We start from the raw sequence: 17,773 nt of genomic DNA on the forward strand, positions 1-17,773 counted from the left end.
CAGTATATATATATATAGATCATAAAGAAATCTGAAAAGCAAATGACTGGATTAGGAAAATTCCCCTCACGTAAAATGTTGAACTTAAACTTTTTCCGCACCTGCAGACTTGTATCGGCTAAATGTTACTCAACTTGACTTGATGCAACCAACTTTCTATATGTGAATTATGAAGTCCTTGAAGTCTTTAAGAGGAGTGAGACAACAGGTCCATCTGTCTCTCTGGCCTAATAACAAAAGTATTATGAGTAACTCGAAGCAGTTACACCATTTCATGCTGCACAAACACATGCACACATGCTAAACACAAACCGATCTCCACAGCGTACGGCAGCAGAGAACCTTTATTTAGCCTTGGAATTTAATGACCGCTGGGTTGTGTGAACATGACATTCCAGTAAAGACACACTTCGTACCGGACAAGTCATTAAACTGAGCTGTAGGTACCAGCACAACTTTACTAAATACACACTTTCTATTATATTTGTGATGTTTTTATGTTATGACTACCTCCAGGGAAAAGAGATTGATTTTATTTTCATTAGGGGACCAAATTGTATGATTCAGCCAGAGCGCTGCTTCCCACGGCCATATCCTCTGCTTAAGCTGTGCATGTATGTGTGTGTGTGTGTGTGTGTGTGTGTGTGTGTTTGCGCGTGTGTGCGTGCACGCATTGTGTGTGTCGTCAGTAGTAGAGGGGGAATCTGAGACAGCACATTTACAAGCCCTTTCTTTTAAAATGCAGACAGTCAAAAAATTGTTACTGCAGCCTCTACTACTACATTTTTCAACTTGTAGTTTCCTAATTCCTAGCTGATTTTTAAATAAGCAGATTTTGTTCAGCTCCCATGGAGCCTGTACAGGTTTAACGCAACTTTTTTTCTCTCACACATGCAGTAACTCTCCCCAAATCCTGTGTAAAATCAGTGGATTTCCCCTTTATCTATACGTCTACATCTATACATCTATCTATCAATTTCTTTGATAGTCTCAAGTTTTTCAACTAACAGATCTAACATGTCTAAGGCTTGTTCATTTACATCAGTACATTACAGCCATTTTGAATTCACAGACAGTTATCTAACCAATAAAATCCAGCTCATCAATCCCACATCTTTACTTAATTTAGCCTACATCGCACATGCACCTTTACTGATGTACTGTAATTGCAGAAGTGAGCATTCAAGCTTTATGAGGAGTTTCCACACTGTCCGATGGCATTGAATAATCTAGTGATTTTACTTTTGATATCAGATAACGGACAGGATATATTTCTCAGCTGCTTTGTGGGAGTTTCTCATTCAGTTATACGGTTTAAGAAATGGCATCCCTCTAAGATCATCCTGGAAACCTGCTGAGTTTCATTAGTCTCAGGGGAGAGTTTCACTGCCACATGACAGTTTAAAAGAAAATGCTATTTCTCAGGATTTTGAATTAGAGTAACTGGGCACAAAACACTAAATCTTTTCATTGCATACCAGACTTTAAAAGCTGGTGTAACCTGAGTATGTGTGTGTTCATGTTGGTGCACCTTTTTAACATGGTAAGACTGAGGCATCTGACAGTAGACACATTGCCCTTTGCCCTTTCCTGAAAGCCACATCAAACCTCTATGTAGCCACTGACTAATTTTATACCTCTTTTATTTCTTTTTTGTGTCTTTTCAGTCGAGTGATTGTGCTATGCCCCTGTTGTTGTCGTCGTTTATATAATCAGTGTGGTCGAGATGGACTATTTTTTTTACATATTTCTTCCTCTCTGACGCCTTGCTGTTGTTTTGTTTTCCTGTTTTTCTCCTGGCGCACTGTTTTCCGGTTGAGATGTGGGTTGGATTGGATAATGGAGTGCTGACAATAGGGTTGCCACGATAGATCCTGCCTTTCAACCTATACAATTTTTTGCATCTCCTAACTCTTCTCTCCCAATCCAGTCTCAAAAAAATTAAAAAGTGACTGCCTGGGGTTCATTAATGCCAACTGATAATATTTGGTGTCCTTGATTTTTCTCTCAACAGATTTTTCAGCCACCTGCGTTCAAACTCATAGCTGTTGCTGAAGCCCCTTGCAAACCATATCAAATTGTTTTTGTTGAGCCTATTACATTTGTATTAGAGTGATATTCAGCTTTTTCTCCTCGCCTCCACTCAAAGTCAAAAGTTGACTTTTCTGAACCAGTCATGTACAATTCAGAAGCTCCTTTTGCGCTTTCTATCTGACTGAGTTTCCAGACCTTATAGAGTCTGGATAAGGCTATGTCATGGAGCGCAGAATGTGCTCATTGTTCATAATTGTTTATTTAATCGAAACATCCCTCTGGGTGCGGAGCCTAGTCCCGGCTCCCCCGCCGCCTCCCTGGCTCTTTGTCCCGACACAGAGGGGGAAATGGCTAGCAGCGTCCCTTTTTGAAAACTGTCCAGCTGTCAAAGTGGCAGTGACATTTTCACAATGCTTTGCTCATCTCCTCTGTCCGCGCCCCCTGGCAGCCTCCCTTCCCTCCCTCTCCCCCCACCACTCGCCCTCCAGCAGGGGCAGGGGGACGGCACCACAGCCAAATCCACATGAGACTGACTAAAGTGATGTAGGTCACAGATACCCAACTTTCTCTCATCTCTTCTCACTTCTTTAGTTCTGCCTTCACAACCGCAAACTCCAAACTGACCAAAACAGTACATAATGAAATCTGTTCCCATGTTGCATCACATAAAGCACATGACTGACCATCACCTCCTCCAAATGTAATCACACAAATGGGATTTGCATGAGCCAGAGGCTAAACACCTCTTGGGCTTCAAAGTTTTCTTCACCTTCCAGTTTTCTTTTCACAGAGAGATTTCTATTTTGGCAACCCTATATTGTTCTAATCCCTACTAGCAGGCATTTCCTTGGTGTTCTTGACTGGTGGATTGGACTGGGGCTGGGTGGTGGGAGGGCGCTTGGCCGCAGTGTGGTGGAGTTGGGTTTGGGTTTAAGGGTGGGAGCCATTATTTTCAGACCACTTGAATCAAACTAACCTGTCATGTGTGTGTTTGTTTCACAGCATCCCGACCCACTATATGTACCCTCAGGCCTTCGTTCAGCCTAGTATGGTCATCCCACACGTGCAACCTGCAGCCACTGCACCTTCCGCCGCTTCCTCCCCCTACATCGATTACACCGGAGCTGCCTACGCGCAGTATTCTGCAGCCGCAGCCAGTGCTGCAGCCGCCGCTGCATATGAGCAGTATCCCTACGCCGCATCCCCTGCAGCTGCAGGCTACATGGCTACTGCCGGCTATGGCTACGCAGTCCAGCAGCCTTTGGCCACCGGCGCCCCGGGCTCAGCCGCCGCCGCTGCCTTCGGTCAGTACCAGTCTCAGCAGCTGCAAGCAGACCGCATGCAATAGCAGCCACTGCAACCACTGGACATGCAGAGCGAGGAGGACCACCCCCAGCCACTGCTGATTGGTCTTGAGAAGGAGCAGCGAAGGAAAAGGAAGAGGGAGTGGCCTTAAGGGCGGGCGTGTCAGCGACAAAGAGGCAGAGTTGCTTTAAAAGGTTTAAAAATGATGGTGGTGGTGATAATGGTGGTAGTGATGATGAGGGTGGGACATTTTTACAGTAACTTTCCAACTTGCTGTGCTTCAACCAAAAAAAAAAACAGAAAATGAAAAAAAGCCGCAGAACAAATAATGGAAAGTGATTTACTATTATTATTGTTGTTGTTATTGCTATTATTATTATCATTACTATTATCATTGTAGTAGAGTACTTATTTCTAGAGAAGAAATGCAGGAACTAATCCCTGTGGTGGGTATCGGTGTTGAACTAAGCCTTTATGTCCTATTGCTGTCTTTAACGTTAGTTTAGAAAACTGTTCTCTTTTTTTCACTTGTGGTTTCCCATGAGTGTTTTCGGTTATTTGATGCCCTCATCATATTTATATTTATTATTGTTACACATTGGGGGCTCTTATTGTTCTCTTTGTCTTTTCAATTGCATTTTTGGAGTTAATATTTTTTTCTGATAATCAGGGAAATGGAACCGTTTCCAAAGTTTAGCTATTATTATGTGACCTCTGTCAGGAAGTCGTAGAGTCATAACTCGTTGTGTCACACATATTTGAAGAACTACCTTCTTATCCTCCTGATGCTGAATGTCCCTATTTTTCCTCTTTTTTTTTACTCCGTGTCTCGACCTCTTGACCTATGCAAAGCAAACAAATCACCAGGAGACAAAACAACAAAGAAAAGAAACAAAAAAACTGAAAATGTCATCAACTCTGACTTGGTTCTTGGACTAAAAGGGGGGACCTGGCAAACAAAACAAACGCACTGACAAAAGGAGACAGGTTGAAAATAATGGCTTCTGACAATGAGAAACACTAAACCGGTTGCTTTTCCACATGTTCCACGAACATGAACACCGACACATGCATCAAGAGTTGCACACATAGCAGTCAAAGACAAAGGCAGTACAGTTGTGTTTCTCTGTGGCTCTGGGGATGGAGAGAACGAAACAAAAAAGAGAAAGAAAGAGGGAGAGAGAGAGAGCAGCTGCTGGTGGGGGTGGACAGAGCCGCTCCAGCGCCACACAGACAGACCACTCTGGAAAGAACGCATCACTTGTGCTCGTTTGTTGAGCTGTCACATTTTAATCTTCACACACCCCCACCCCCTCCACCCGACACAGAGCCCCACAGCAGAGCCCCCACTCTACCACCCCACCCCACAGTCATTCAGCCCTGCAGCTGTCAGCACTTCCACCTCTGTGATGCTGTAGTCTGGTGTCAGGTACACACACACACACACACACACACACACACACACACACACACACACACACACACACACACACACACACACACACACTTTCAACCAAAGCCACCCCAACAACTGGCCTGCATCATAACTGTCAAGAACACCAGGTGGGGCAGGGTTGAGAGGACAGGAAGGGCTTGACAGTTTGACTTGTTGTTGGTCTGTGTGCCTTACATTGTCACTGCTATTTAAGAGAAAAAATATGAAAAAAAGAGAGAAATCTACTATTTAAGATATTTATTTTTGAGGGTTGACTATGTTGACGCTCTGAGAGTAGAGACTTAGTGGCGGTACTGTATTAATATTATGTACTCATCTCAAGGCATATATAAGTTATTGATTAGTTTTAGTAATAATATTATTATGATGATGAATATTATTAACATACTCAACCAAAAATGTTGATGTAGGAGTTATTTAAGATACTGTTATGTGCACTGTACTTTAGTTTTTTAAAATCTTTTTTCGATTCTTTAGAACATGGCATGAAATATTAGCTTAATGCCTAATGCCTTTTGTAGGGAAGAAACTTTATTTCAATGCAGGCCTGTTAGCATGCAGATTGTACTTTGCCTCTTCTGTGTTTAGATTAGAGAAAAAAACAATAATAATTCTGACAAAAAAACAGGCGAAAATGCTGCTTTCTCCACTAGAATGTATAGTCGTCGATGTCAAGGTTTTCGGTAGCTGTGCTTCTCTTGCATAACATTCATCAGATGGGCTATTTTACACTGTTGGGAATTTTTATACTTGAACAATTTCTTACAAGGGAAATATGAAAAATAAATGACAAAAAAACTTTATAAGGAAGCTTTTCACTGTCAATGGATGAAGGCATGTAAAGTGTTACTATTTAAATGCAAAGGTCTTGTTGATATTAAAACCTTTACTTCAGAATTTCAACTGCATATACGCAAAAATTGGAATAAAATGTTCTATATTTAAAATGCTTGGTGACATTTATTTTCATAATGCTGCTTCAAAACTGAGGTTCAAAGTCAGATTGTTTGAATGTGAAACATGACTCTTATGAAGACACATTTGTTTGATATGACTACATATTCAGTCTTTCTGTACACACATACACATAACATTAATATGTTGTCAATAGGCTATATATTTAGATTGACAAGAGTTAAGCTAAATAAAGGCCAAGCAGGCTAGGTAAGTCGCCTACAGTAGGCTACCTACCTAGCCCGTTAAAGTAAGTAAGCGATTTATTTATGTCAATATAAGTGTTAAATCGCTCTTTATTCATACAGTGATCACTTACATAGTGTGCACATTTCATAAAGCCGATCTATCAGTCACCCGCTCTGCATGTACTCGGCAAATAAACCAGTCAGAAGAGAGAACGCTACAAACCGGCACCCGTCTCACTGCCGGTGCACACGCAGAGTGACAGATGGGTGAATGTTTATGTGCTTACAATGGCACAGCAGGTAAAAATCCTTCCCAATGTCTGTTTTGATGGTTTTTATCATGTTTTATCACACTTACTTATCTGAGATGATGCTAGGAAACTCGCTGTTTGAAGACCACAGTGCATTAATGTGGTGACGTGGGGACGAGGGAGGGGACTGCTAACTGCAGTCAGTGACAGGAAGTTAGCTAAACTTACCATTCCGCTTACTGAACCTTTAACTAGCTATACTTGGTTTTGAGCTATGATTTGTCCTATTACTCAGATTATTATTTAAAAACGCAGCTGGGTTAGTTACTGAGTTTGTGTAGACCTACTGTATTTACGACAGTACTTTGGCGTTGTTGCTCGAGCTAACGGTACTAAGTGGCTGCATCTGGTAGCATATATATAGCAATATACACTGTCACGGAAAGTGAAATTATGAAATACTTTTGAAAAAAGGACATTTTGAAGTTCATATGATATTATTACTTTATCAAAAAGATAACCCTATTATGAAAACACAAGTAGGCCTAGCCTAGGCCAATGTAGCTTAACATTAATATGTTTTTTTCCCTAATAATCCTTGAAATCTATTATACAATTTGGAAATGTAATGTAATTATTCCATAATTATGCATATTTTTTAATATTGAACAATCTGGGACCAGAGGCGTTGTTAGGATCTTGAAACATTTGGGGCTTAGCCCAGGGCAAGAAAGTAAGCTGGGAGGTCCGGGGGCATGCCCCCCCCGGGAGACTTCAGTCAGTTAAGGCCAGGACACACCGGTCCGACTACCCGAAAATGGAGACTGCCGATTCAGGCAGCTCCAGTCTTCCCGTCGCGGCCAAAAAAGTGCCAAGAACACACCGAGCCGACTGCTGACTTTCCGTATGCTCTGCGCTTGCGCGGGACGTAATGTCTCCATAACAGCAGGCGGTGCTAATCTGTATTGCGGCCCAAAAAAATACAGAAACCGGAAATGATGGGAAAGCTCACTGATTCGCTAGCCCTCCACCAATCAAATTGCTCCAACTGAAAGACTGCCCGCCGCCGATTGATGTTCAATCGGCTCAAAAGAAGCCCGACGACATCTACGACGACCGATTTCACGGCACACACCAAACAGATTCGTGTCCCCGCCCCCTCCAGACTCTCCGACGGCGATTATCGGGCCGGTGTGTCCGGGCCTTTAAATGCATCAATCTGGTGCAGTAGAATAGTATTGGGCCTGTAATGTGGCATAATTAAAACCCAGATAGATGGTTGTTTATCTATTAATTAATTTCTAAAAATGTTGACTTTGCCTTCAAAAATGTAGTCTTATGCCTACTCAAACCAGTTTACACACACACACATACACACACACACACACACACACACACACACACACACACACACACAAGGGCGTGTTTTAAATTTCAACATTGTGGGGACACATTGTAAGCGGGGGTCTGGGGGATTTTTTTTAGCTCCAAACACTTAATTTAGTGTCTTTTAGTGAATTTTTAGACACAAATGTGTGCATTTTCTGACTCCCAGTGACACAATTATAATGGAATATAATTCAGTGAGGATCTGGCATTCTGTATTGCTTTCTAATATTTATTCTCCTGTATTGTTCAAAACTTTCTGCACATTGAAAACGTATGTTTTGGACTGCTTTTACTTTTTACTAGAGATCAGGGGCTATTCATAAAACATCTGGGGCTATAGCCCCGGACGCCCAGGTCTAACAACGCCACTGTCTGGGACCCTATAGACTGCAAGTAGGCCTATTCGTGAGTTTGAATGTGGGATTGTAACATAATATAACAAAGTCTCTCAGGGCTCGGTGTATCAATGATTTATCTGCTCTCTAATCAATAAGTCATCTTAGAGGAGTGTGCTGCCGTGTCTCTTCCCTTCTTTCGCACGGCTCCCTGTGAGTATTTCGGTCCCTGGTGAAACATGAAACTGGCCCCAAATACTGTAGGTGGGTGAGCATGACACAGCGAGTACACAGCGGAGCCTGATGGGTGAAATCAGCAGCTATCATAGCGTCTGACCTCATGAAACAAAAAAAATAAAGCTGTTACTTTATGAAACTGATGATCTATGATTTAGATCTGATGAAACTCTATAGGAGCACCCTTTAGCCTTTAGGGGCTCTGGAGGTGCTTCTTAAAGTTAGTACCACATTCCAAAAAGCTGTAACGTGGTTTTGTTAATGAATAGAAAATAATTTGTTGAAGCAATTTATTTAAACCATTTTGGGGTGCCAGGTAGCAAAAAACCCTTTAAGGTGTATTGGGATTTACTGTAATAACAGATAGGGTTAGGGCTAGGCCCATAATAGGCCTTTCACACCAAAAAGAACCAAGAGCCAGTTCCGGGCTGGTGCTGGGGCCAGTTCAAAACTGGTTACAGCCTTATACCAGTTATGAACCGGTTGGTTTCACACCGACCAGAGCAGAACCTATTGAACAGGCGGGGGATGTGAGGGGGTCTAATGCTGTGATCAGGTCATATCATTCAGGCCATAATTACCATGAGCAGTCAAGTGGGGAAAAACCTTCACACACCGCTTCCAAGTGGCAATCCTGACACTGACATGTTGGGGATTTCTGGCAATAATGATATTTTCCATTTTGCTGTTGGCAGCACATTCTCCATCGCTGGCCGTTACTAGTATATAAAAATCAGCTCATTAAGACAAATCTGGTTTCACTTATAGGGTCAAACCTTGGCCTAAGTTCACTCCCGTGGACGTTTTGAGGAGGCTGATGACTCCCCTGAAGTCCAGGTCCATTCCCTGAGGAGAAACCCCGTGCAGACATTTGCAAAGCCTCAATCGCGCGTTTATTTTTAGCAGTTCTCCCGCTCACTCTCTCTCTCTCCAGCTGCCATGTTGCCTGCGTTCTAGTTGCCCCGTCCTCCCTCAAGAGGAGATACTGCGGCACTGAGTCACGGTCCTGGTCCGTGTGGCTCTCAGGTTCGCCGTGTTGCTTAATTAGGACATCCCGGAAGAGTGCCGGTGGGTCCTGTGCACGCTGAGTGACGGGGCAGGGAGGCAGGAGGGGACCGACGAGGCAGCCGCGGCACAGCCACGAATCCTTCCAGGGATACTGACAGTCCCAACAAAACATCACCACAGAAATTCACCGCTGACTAGACAGGAGTGGGAGGTAAGCTGTTGCTGTACTGAAAAGTGTGTTGAACGTCAAGTTCAGTGACTGTAGTTTTGGGGGGGCGGAGGGTCCAACGTGTCTCTGCACAGATATGTTTTAGCAGAGTCATCTTCACCTGCTTTCTGTGCGCTATGCTTCTGGTGTAATATCAGAGTGTAGACTACTGTTTTGATTTCTGCTATTTTGTGCTATTTTTTCATCTCGCGTGTCTTGTCTTGTAGTAGCCTAATAGTTGTGATACTGTGGCGAGGAACCACAAAGCGTCCGAGTTGAGAGGGCGTTGAAAAACCCTGTCAGTGTGCCAGACAGTGCCATGTCATGTTTTATTATGACGCGTGATCATCTTTGGCCCGTGCGTTCCTGCGTGAGGAGCACCTGTAATCGGCCTATGAGTTTCGAACAGCATTTCACAGATGAGACAGATGGATTGTAGGATGTATATTTTTAAGGAGTTTCAAAATTCATTTTTCACCAAATATCCGTTGATCAAAAAGTCCATTTAGGGGCTTTTGATTAAATTACACCTCCTTTAAGTTGATTGAACACTTAATGGGATAGTTCAGTATTTGTAAGTGTGGTTGTATAGTTTACTAAGGCATAGTTAGTGTGTTACCTTATGGTGCTGGCTGTCAGCGCAATAACTTTAAGGAGTTTAGGGGAGATGTCCCTTTAGTCAGCATTGTATTATTGCAGAAGAACAAAACAAGTTTTTCCTCCACATATATGAATACTAACATAAAACATAATTATCCCTTTAATTGTACGCTAAACTGAGATTTTTCCACATCTTAAATTTGCCACTAGATAGCCATTTTAGTTTTCTTGTATCTCTTAGAATAATCTAGAGTAGCTGAGTTGAGCAGCTGGTTGGCAGAGTGATGCAAAAATAAACCGCTATCTGGCAGCAAACAAACATGGTGGAAAAAATCTCAGTTTAGCGCTGAATTGAACACATCCTCCCCAAACTCCTTAAAGTGCTGCCAGCTCCATAAGGTAACACACTAACTATGCCTACCCATACAACCACACTTAAAAAATACTGAACTAGCCCTTTAACATTGAATTATTTATTTTCTTTAGCTCAACATGGATAGAAAGTTCAGAGAATAAATGAACAAGAAACATTGTGCTGATTGAAATCATCTTTATTGTAGTAAAACGTTCCAGAAAAGCTGTTAAATCAACCATTGATTTTTTGCTTTCTTGATTAATTGACTCTTTTAAGCCTATACACATATATATAACATTTGTAACTGTTGCTAAGGTCTAATTCAATATAATGTTGATTTTATAACATTACTTTGTTGAGCATTATCCACAATGTATTCAGTAGATCATCCAATACAGTTATTAAGAATAAAACGCCACAGCCTTCATTTTTGTAAGCTGCATTTCCAAAGTTTTACTTCATCTTTAATCTCCATAGGCCACGGTACAGTGCAGGACATTGAGACCTACATTAGTGTATCTTACAGTAGGCCCACAGCAGCAAATGGCTGTGGCCCAATATAGCATCGAAGATCAAATACCAAGCCAGAGGGTTCAGGAGGCACATGCAGGTCAGTCATATTTTTCCACTGCAGAAACGTGTGCTTTCTCAGCTGTCGATAGGGGACTTTATGGGCAGACACTGTTGCCCACCTGTCTGCACGAACTGAGGCAGGAATGTGTTCATTTACTAACGTCTATGAAACCTTGCTTAATGTGTATTAAGTTGTGTATTGATTGTTGAATTCCATTGACCTGTGCCAAATTCATGAAGTGCATATGAAAACTTGTCACTTTGCTGTGGTAATCTACAGCTGTACTCCAGGAAACTGTGACATAACTGTTGGGTGGGGTTACAGGTGTGACTGAGCACATTTTTTAACCACACCCAATCAATGATGCTGCGTGTGGTCAGTGAGGAAACAGGCTTGAAACCAAGGGGGAAGTAAAATACTTATCTTCATCATTAGGTTACTCTTTAAATGACTCCACAATCTAAAGATATTCAGTGTGCTTAAAAGGTGAATTGATCCCGAAACTGATATCCAATCAGAAAAGAGAACGCTACAAACCGGCACCCGTCTCACTGACGGTGCACGTGCAGACCACAGATGGGTGAATGTTTATGCGCCTACATTGGCGGAGCAGGTAAAAATCCTTCCCAATGCCTGTTTTGATGGTTTTTATTATGTTTTATCGCATTTACGGATCTGAGATGATGCTAGATGACTCGCTGCTTGAAGACAGCAGGGCATTAATGTGGTGACATATGGACGAGGGAGGGGACCGCTAACTGCAGTCACTGACAGGAAGTTAGCTAAAAGTACCATTTCCCTTAATGAACCTTTAATGTAAGACATGGAAAAGCTACAAATCCTTACATTTGTTGTTACTTATTTTATTTTATTTTTTATTTTGAAGTTTTTAAAGCATCTTCTGTAGTGTATGTTCATAATTAATAGATTTGGGGAAACTATAGAGATGGGACTGATCTGATCCAATATCCGTATTTGGTGCAGATGCAGTAGTTATTCACAAATATTGGACTGACATCACCGAGCTACATACCTTACCCATCCAAATTCCCTAGGCTAATAAATCAATCCAGGTCCCTTTAAAGCCACAATAAGCGATTTAATCTAGAACACTTTTTGTCAAAATCAGCTAATATCTACCGTACTCACTATACCGTTAGTTAAAGTCATGTGTTTAAACACAGCCACAGCTCTGCTAATGGCGATCTATAAAGCATGGCTCAGAGCCAGCTGCTGTTTATGTTTATACTAACCATGTCCAGATTGACGTTTAGTGAGCGTCACCTATGGCCATGGTTAGTAAACAAATGTTCGCCAAGCGTTTACTGGAGATCTCTTTGTATGCCTTTAAACCACATTCTATTTCACATCAATGATGACGTTTTTTCTTAACAGTAGTTGTTGCAGCATTAACATACTGTATATAGTAGCCCCAATGCATTGGTCTGGTTCAGATTTAAGAAGCAGCCATTATTGTTTTACAGGACATTTTGCACATAAATAAGTTTGTTTGCACACTGTAACCATTGAATGTCTTGTTGGTGTTCAATGTATACAAAAGGATGCCTTGTAAATCCCAAATGCGACGGGCCATAAACATGGCATGACACAGAAATAACAAACAACTATAAATCCTATCCTTAAGGGCCTAAAATAAAGTGCTACATAAAAAACCAAAGCAATGAATTGACGTGGTTGCTTCATCTGTGACTTGCTGTACTTTATCAACTTACATTGATCTCTCTAGGTTTCAGCTCTCTTGCCTAAGAGCTGGTGTGACTTGGTGAGCAGAAAATAGCAGCTGAGTCCTGGTACAGGCATCTGGCACTGCAGAGAGGTTTTTTCTCTGGAGAGATGACTAGAGGACGCCCATCAGGGGACGTGTTTGCTACTCGCGCTACATAATTACAAGACATCATTTACAGAGATTACAGACTGGGAACACAATTCAGTTTTTTTATAGATAATTTGTGAAGCAAATAAAACAGGTTGTAACTCACACCATTGGATTGTGTCTTCAACATGGTGGCAGCAGGTGTCCGATTAGTAAGTGCGTGTTACCTAGCTGTAGTTTGCATAAACATGCTGTGGGCTTGCTAGATAGAATTCCACTCTGTTGACATACACTATTGGAAACAGGACTGCATTGCCTCATGGTGATGCATATGGCTGGTCACTCAGTATTAAACAGAGATACGATGTGGTCTGTGCCGCCATCTCCAATGTGTTCCACCTAAAGATCTGTTTACCTCTAGCCTGTTAACCTTGTCAATACTGTCTGCACATTTCAGCTGACTTTTGGTTGCAGTCTATATGATAACATCTGTTGTATGAATTCTGTGGCTGAACATTTACCCGAGCAGGGTCTCTCCTAGAGTGTCTAAATGTTTTAGCCACCATGTGGAAGTGTTATCTGGGGAATATCCAGTGTCAATGAGGTCACTCTTTCAGCACAGGTTATTTGATAGAGTTATAGCCTTGTTTCCAATGAGCGGTACAGTTCGGTTTGGTACGTAAACAGCACATACTTTTTTGCGTTTCCAAAAGTTGGCAATGGTACCAAAATAAACATACTGTACAGTACTTATTTTGGTAACTCTTTTGTTGGGGTACCAATCGTCCCAAAAGGGTGGAGCTACACAGTGCAGTCTGTTGATCGGTTGACAGAATCGCCATTTCCGTGCGAGAGATAAACCGCAGTGTGTAGTTACCTCGGCAAGAGTGAATAATATTGTGTTTATAGAAAAATGTTGGCGCACAGCTCTTTGTCAACTGTGTAGCATTCTTCCTCTTCATTGAATTTAATTGGTGTGCTGCTACACTGTGTCCCGCTGCAATGTTGTCACAGTACTTACGATGCTGCTGTAGCCATCGGCAATATTTTCCCCCGCCTATATCAAGTTTGGGTATTGTCAGCAGTGGAAACTCAGGCCAGATCTAACCGTTCTGTTCCAAACTATACCGTACCATACCAACCTGTTCTGCTCAGTGGAAACAAGGCATCTGATACAATAACATGGATTTTTGGCCTTGTGTCTCCAGACAATTGACTAATGAAGGAACTATTCATGTGCAAAAACAATAAACAAGGATGACATGCAACAATTTGCAATACACTCAGTTGTAAATAGTTTATTTGATACATTTCTGGTTATATCTTGTGTCCTTGTATATTTTCCTCACTTTGGTTCTCCATTGGCCGAAACAGAAAAACCTGTCTTTCCTTTTTGTTTGTTTTTTTAAAAGATGCTGTATAGTTCATCAGGTATTTCCAAATTGTTTCTTCCATTCTTTCCTCTCAGCCTGGCTCCAGTTCTTCATGTGGTTGTGACTGTGGCAATTGGCAAAGGGGCCAGACAAATCAAACAGAGACAGTGTACATTTAAACCCCACTGCATTGAGTACATTTAGTTTGTGATGACATGGGACGGTTTTATAAAAACAGGGAAAAAGCAGGGTGGGAAAGTTGAACAGTGACTCTCCAGCGTTCATCTCTCTCTCTCCTCCCTGTCGAGAAGGGGGAGGGGGAACCAACTGCCATTTTTTGTTCTGGGATCAATAAAGTATAACAACATTACTGTATTACAAAACTAGGGCAAACTGCAGCTCAGGCGCTCAGGCTGCACAGTTAATCGTAAAAAAAAATTGTGCTCTTGATTAACATATCTATGCGATCTCATTTCCCAAACATGACGAGTCTCTCGCTCATATTATTCCCGAAGGCATTAACATCTTGCTGCATGTTCTCTTCTTTGCTTGGGAACAATTCAGGCTGCTATATCAATGCCAATTAGCCACACAATGTAAAACAAATTCAGCCATTAATGTATCATTCACGCAAATAACTCAATAGATGTTGTAATTTGTGTTCCTCCTTGAAGCCCCAAAACGTGACCCTTTAAAGCTTTAACTTTAAATTGTATTTTTATGTTAAGCGACATTTAAGTGTTGTAAAATAAGAGTTACTTTTATGTTAAAAAAATACTTTTAAGTTGACGTCCAGCACTTTAATGTTATGTTTGAGGGTGTCTAAGTGTCAGCAAATGTTGTTGTGGTAAAAACAAGAATGGTATGAGAGAATTCTGATATAAATGACATCTTAGCAAACCAATTCCTTCCTTTTGTTTCCAGGTTCACCATGGAAGGTTTAATGGAGCGGCTGGAGCGAGCCGTGACTCGCCTGGAGAAGGTGTCCGTCTCCAAGCAGGCATCCAGCGCCATGACTAACGGGGACTGTGTCAACGGCATAGATGGAGGCAAGTCTGAGCTCCAAATAATGCTCAACTCAGAGGTTTGGGAAGCAGAGCAAAAACAGCTTTATTCTATTCAACCATATACTGTATGCAATGAGTTTATTTAGGTGGAAGCTCAACACGTGAACAGTGATTTCTGTCTGTTTTTTTAATAGGTTTGTCCAAGTGTGTCGAGGCCTTCGACGTCATAATGAGAGGTCCAGTGTCAGAGTACCTGAACAACAGCCGGGCCATAGGGACCGATGTGGAGAAACATGTAAGCAGTGTTTGATTCATTTGCTCAAATTACTCTAAGTAGTCTTTCTCTTGCGGTTCAGTTGTTGAGGAGCACAGATGGATAATAATAATGAGTAGTGCCAACCTTTATGTGATTAGAAGTACAGTCAGAAACAAACAAGAATTGTCTGACTTAAGATCCCACTAAGATACGCAGGGCTCTGAGGGGCATGAGAGGTCCATGGTCCAAAAGTAGTTATGCTGTGAGTTGTGTTCATGTGTGTGTGTTGCCCGTCTTCTTCAAAGCCAAGGATGGGAGTAGGATTGACATTAGGATCATTTATCAAACTGCTAGTGGAGCCCTTTTTTCCTATTTGGTAATGACCTCCCACTAGGACCGCATGTGTGTTTTGTGGTAAGCCAGTTGGCAATTATAGCTCTGTTATGTCCTTGGAATTAATCCAAAGCAACAAGGGAGGGCACCAAAACAGAGGAGTAAACCATGCAGAAAGAAAGAAAAACAAAGGAAAAAAGAAGGGGTGCTTGTATATCTTTCTCGGTACCTTGAAAGAGGATGTGTGTCTCTGTGTCCCATCACCGAGAGAGAGAAGTGAGAAGGAAGGGGGAGTCAGAGGGAGTTTCTTTAAGTTTTGTAAAGCTCCTTTTATGGACAAAGCCTCCCTGGTGGTTCCCCTGGCCCGAGACTGGAGGTCTCGAACGCACACAGGACACAGCTGGTTGGACTTGGGACTAACCCAGACTCTCTTCTGTGTGTTTCTAACCATACATTTTTATGTCAAAGACAAGACAGATTCACTGCCTAGATTTTCATATGCGTGAGAGAACAAAGTTTCAGGGTAAACAAGTCACGCAAGTTCTTTTTTCAATTCCCCGTCACATTGTCTACGCACCGCATGGCAACGTGCTGCTTATGGCATTCCCTAAAATGTGTCATAATACTTACCTATTCTTTTATCTATTTATTTTCATGATCTACAGGCAGAGCTGGTTAAGGCCGCGCTGCAGACTCAGAGAACTCTCCTCCGGTTGGCTGCCACACATCAGCAACCTGCAAAGGTATGACAATGCCGATCCAATTTATCCGACTGATTGATTGATTCTCTGTGGAGTATATTTCAATACAAGGAGTTAGTGGACAGATGTTTTTGATTTTTTGCCTGAGAAAGAGTTGTAGTGGGTACTGTCATGTTATTGATTCTTTGGTATCCAGCACCCATCCAAGTGACACAATTGACCTGGCATATATATTCATAGAAAATGTGGCTAGAGTTTAGATTATTTAATTCATAACACATTTGCCTAAGTCAATAGCGAGAGACTAAAGGCTAACATGCATGTAAAACATTCAGCTTTTGATGTCTGTGTTTTTTATTTATTTAATCCCTCTAATGTGTCCTTCACAACTGTCAAATATTTTACATTAAGGAACGAAAATAGGTTGGAAACCTCTAGGAAACTGTTATTCCTGACACTTACACTTTAACTCTTAGGGCACTGTCTAAGAGCTAAAACTGGACTGTAGACCCTGGTAGCCTGAAGGGGCTGAAATGCTGATTATTAAACCACAATTTTGCCTGTTTTGAATAATCTCTCTTTCTCTTTCTCTCTTTCTCTCGATCTCTCTCTCTCTCTCTCTCTCTCTCTCTCTCTCCTCATTTCCCATGGACTTTATCAGTAAATGTACAAAATAACCCCCTAAAGTTTAATTAATGGTTTATTATGAGCAAAAGAGATCTCGTGCACCAACCATCATGTCATTCAAATCCAAATTCAAAGTTAGTGTAACATTGTCTGCCATGCCAGTATTGTTGCTCAGTGTGCTCTTTGTTGCAAATGATCGTATCATGTGACTCGATGTCATCTTTATGATGGTCGGCTGTTTATCTTTCTGCTCATAAGCCATGTTGCACAAAAACCTCTCGGTTGACCGCAGCAGATGATGCAGAGTGCAGCTCTCATTTTACAAACGGCATCAGATGTTTTAATATTGAACAGCAACCTGACATAGAAATTAACATTATCACACACAGACCTATGTGTCGGTCTGGGTCCTCCCCTCCTGTGTTCCCCAGCAGGCAGGGCCGTTCACAGAGGGATTACTCTGCGCTTTGACTAAGAAAACGCTAATTCAACACATTCCCAACATGTAGAGAAAGGGGGGGAGAAAAATGTGTGTGTGTGTGTGTGTGTGTGTGTGTGTGTGTGTGTGTGTGTGTGTGTGTGTGTGTGTGTGTGTGTGTGTGTGTGTGTGTGTGTGTGTGTGTGTGTGTGTGTGTGTGTGTGTGTGTGTGTGTGTGTGTGTGTATGTGTGTGTGAAAGAGAGCTGATATGATATCATCCCATTGGCCTCCTGTTTGTGCTGTGTGTATGTGTGTGTGTGTGTGAGAGA

At 41.9% G+C, this 17,773-nt stretch overlaps 1 protein-coding gene across 1 annotated transcript in view; it reads left to right on the top strand.

The window, feature by feature from the left end:
* cap2 (cyclase associated actin cytoskeleton regulatory protein 2) overlaps nucleotides 1-17,773 on the top strand; it is a 33,524-nt gene that overhangs the window by 3,760 nt on the left and 11,991 nt on the right. Inside the window, 6 exon segments of the mRNA XM_080045853.1 lie at nucleotides 2,991-3,371; nucleotides 4,668-4,768; nucleotides 9,352-9,368; nucleotides 15,026-15,150; nucleotides 15,303-15,403; nucleotides 16,363-16,440. Coding sequence (XP_079901979.1) covers nucleotides 2,991-3,371; nucleotides 4,668-4,768; nucleotides 9,352-9,368; nucleotides 15,026-15,150; nucleotides 15,303-15,403; nucleotides 16,363-16,440 — 803 coding nt within the window.

Source organism: Ammodytes marinus, assembly GCF_949987685.1.
Source record: "Ammodytes marinus genome assembly, chromosome: 17".
Taxonomy (NCBI): Eukaryota; Metazoa; Chordata; class Actinopteri; order Uranoscopiformes; family Ammodytidae; genus Ammodytes; species Ammodytes marinus.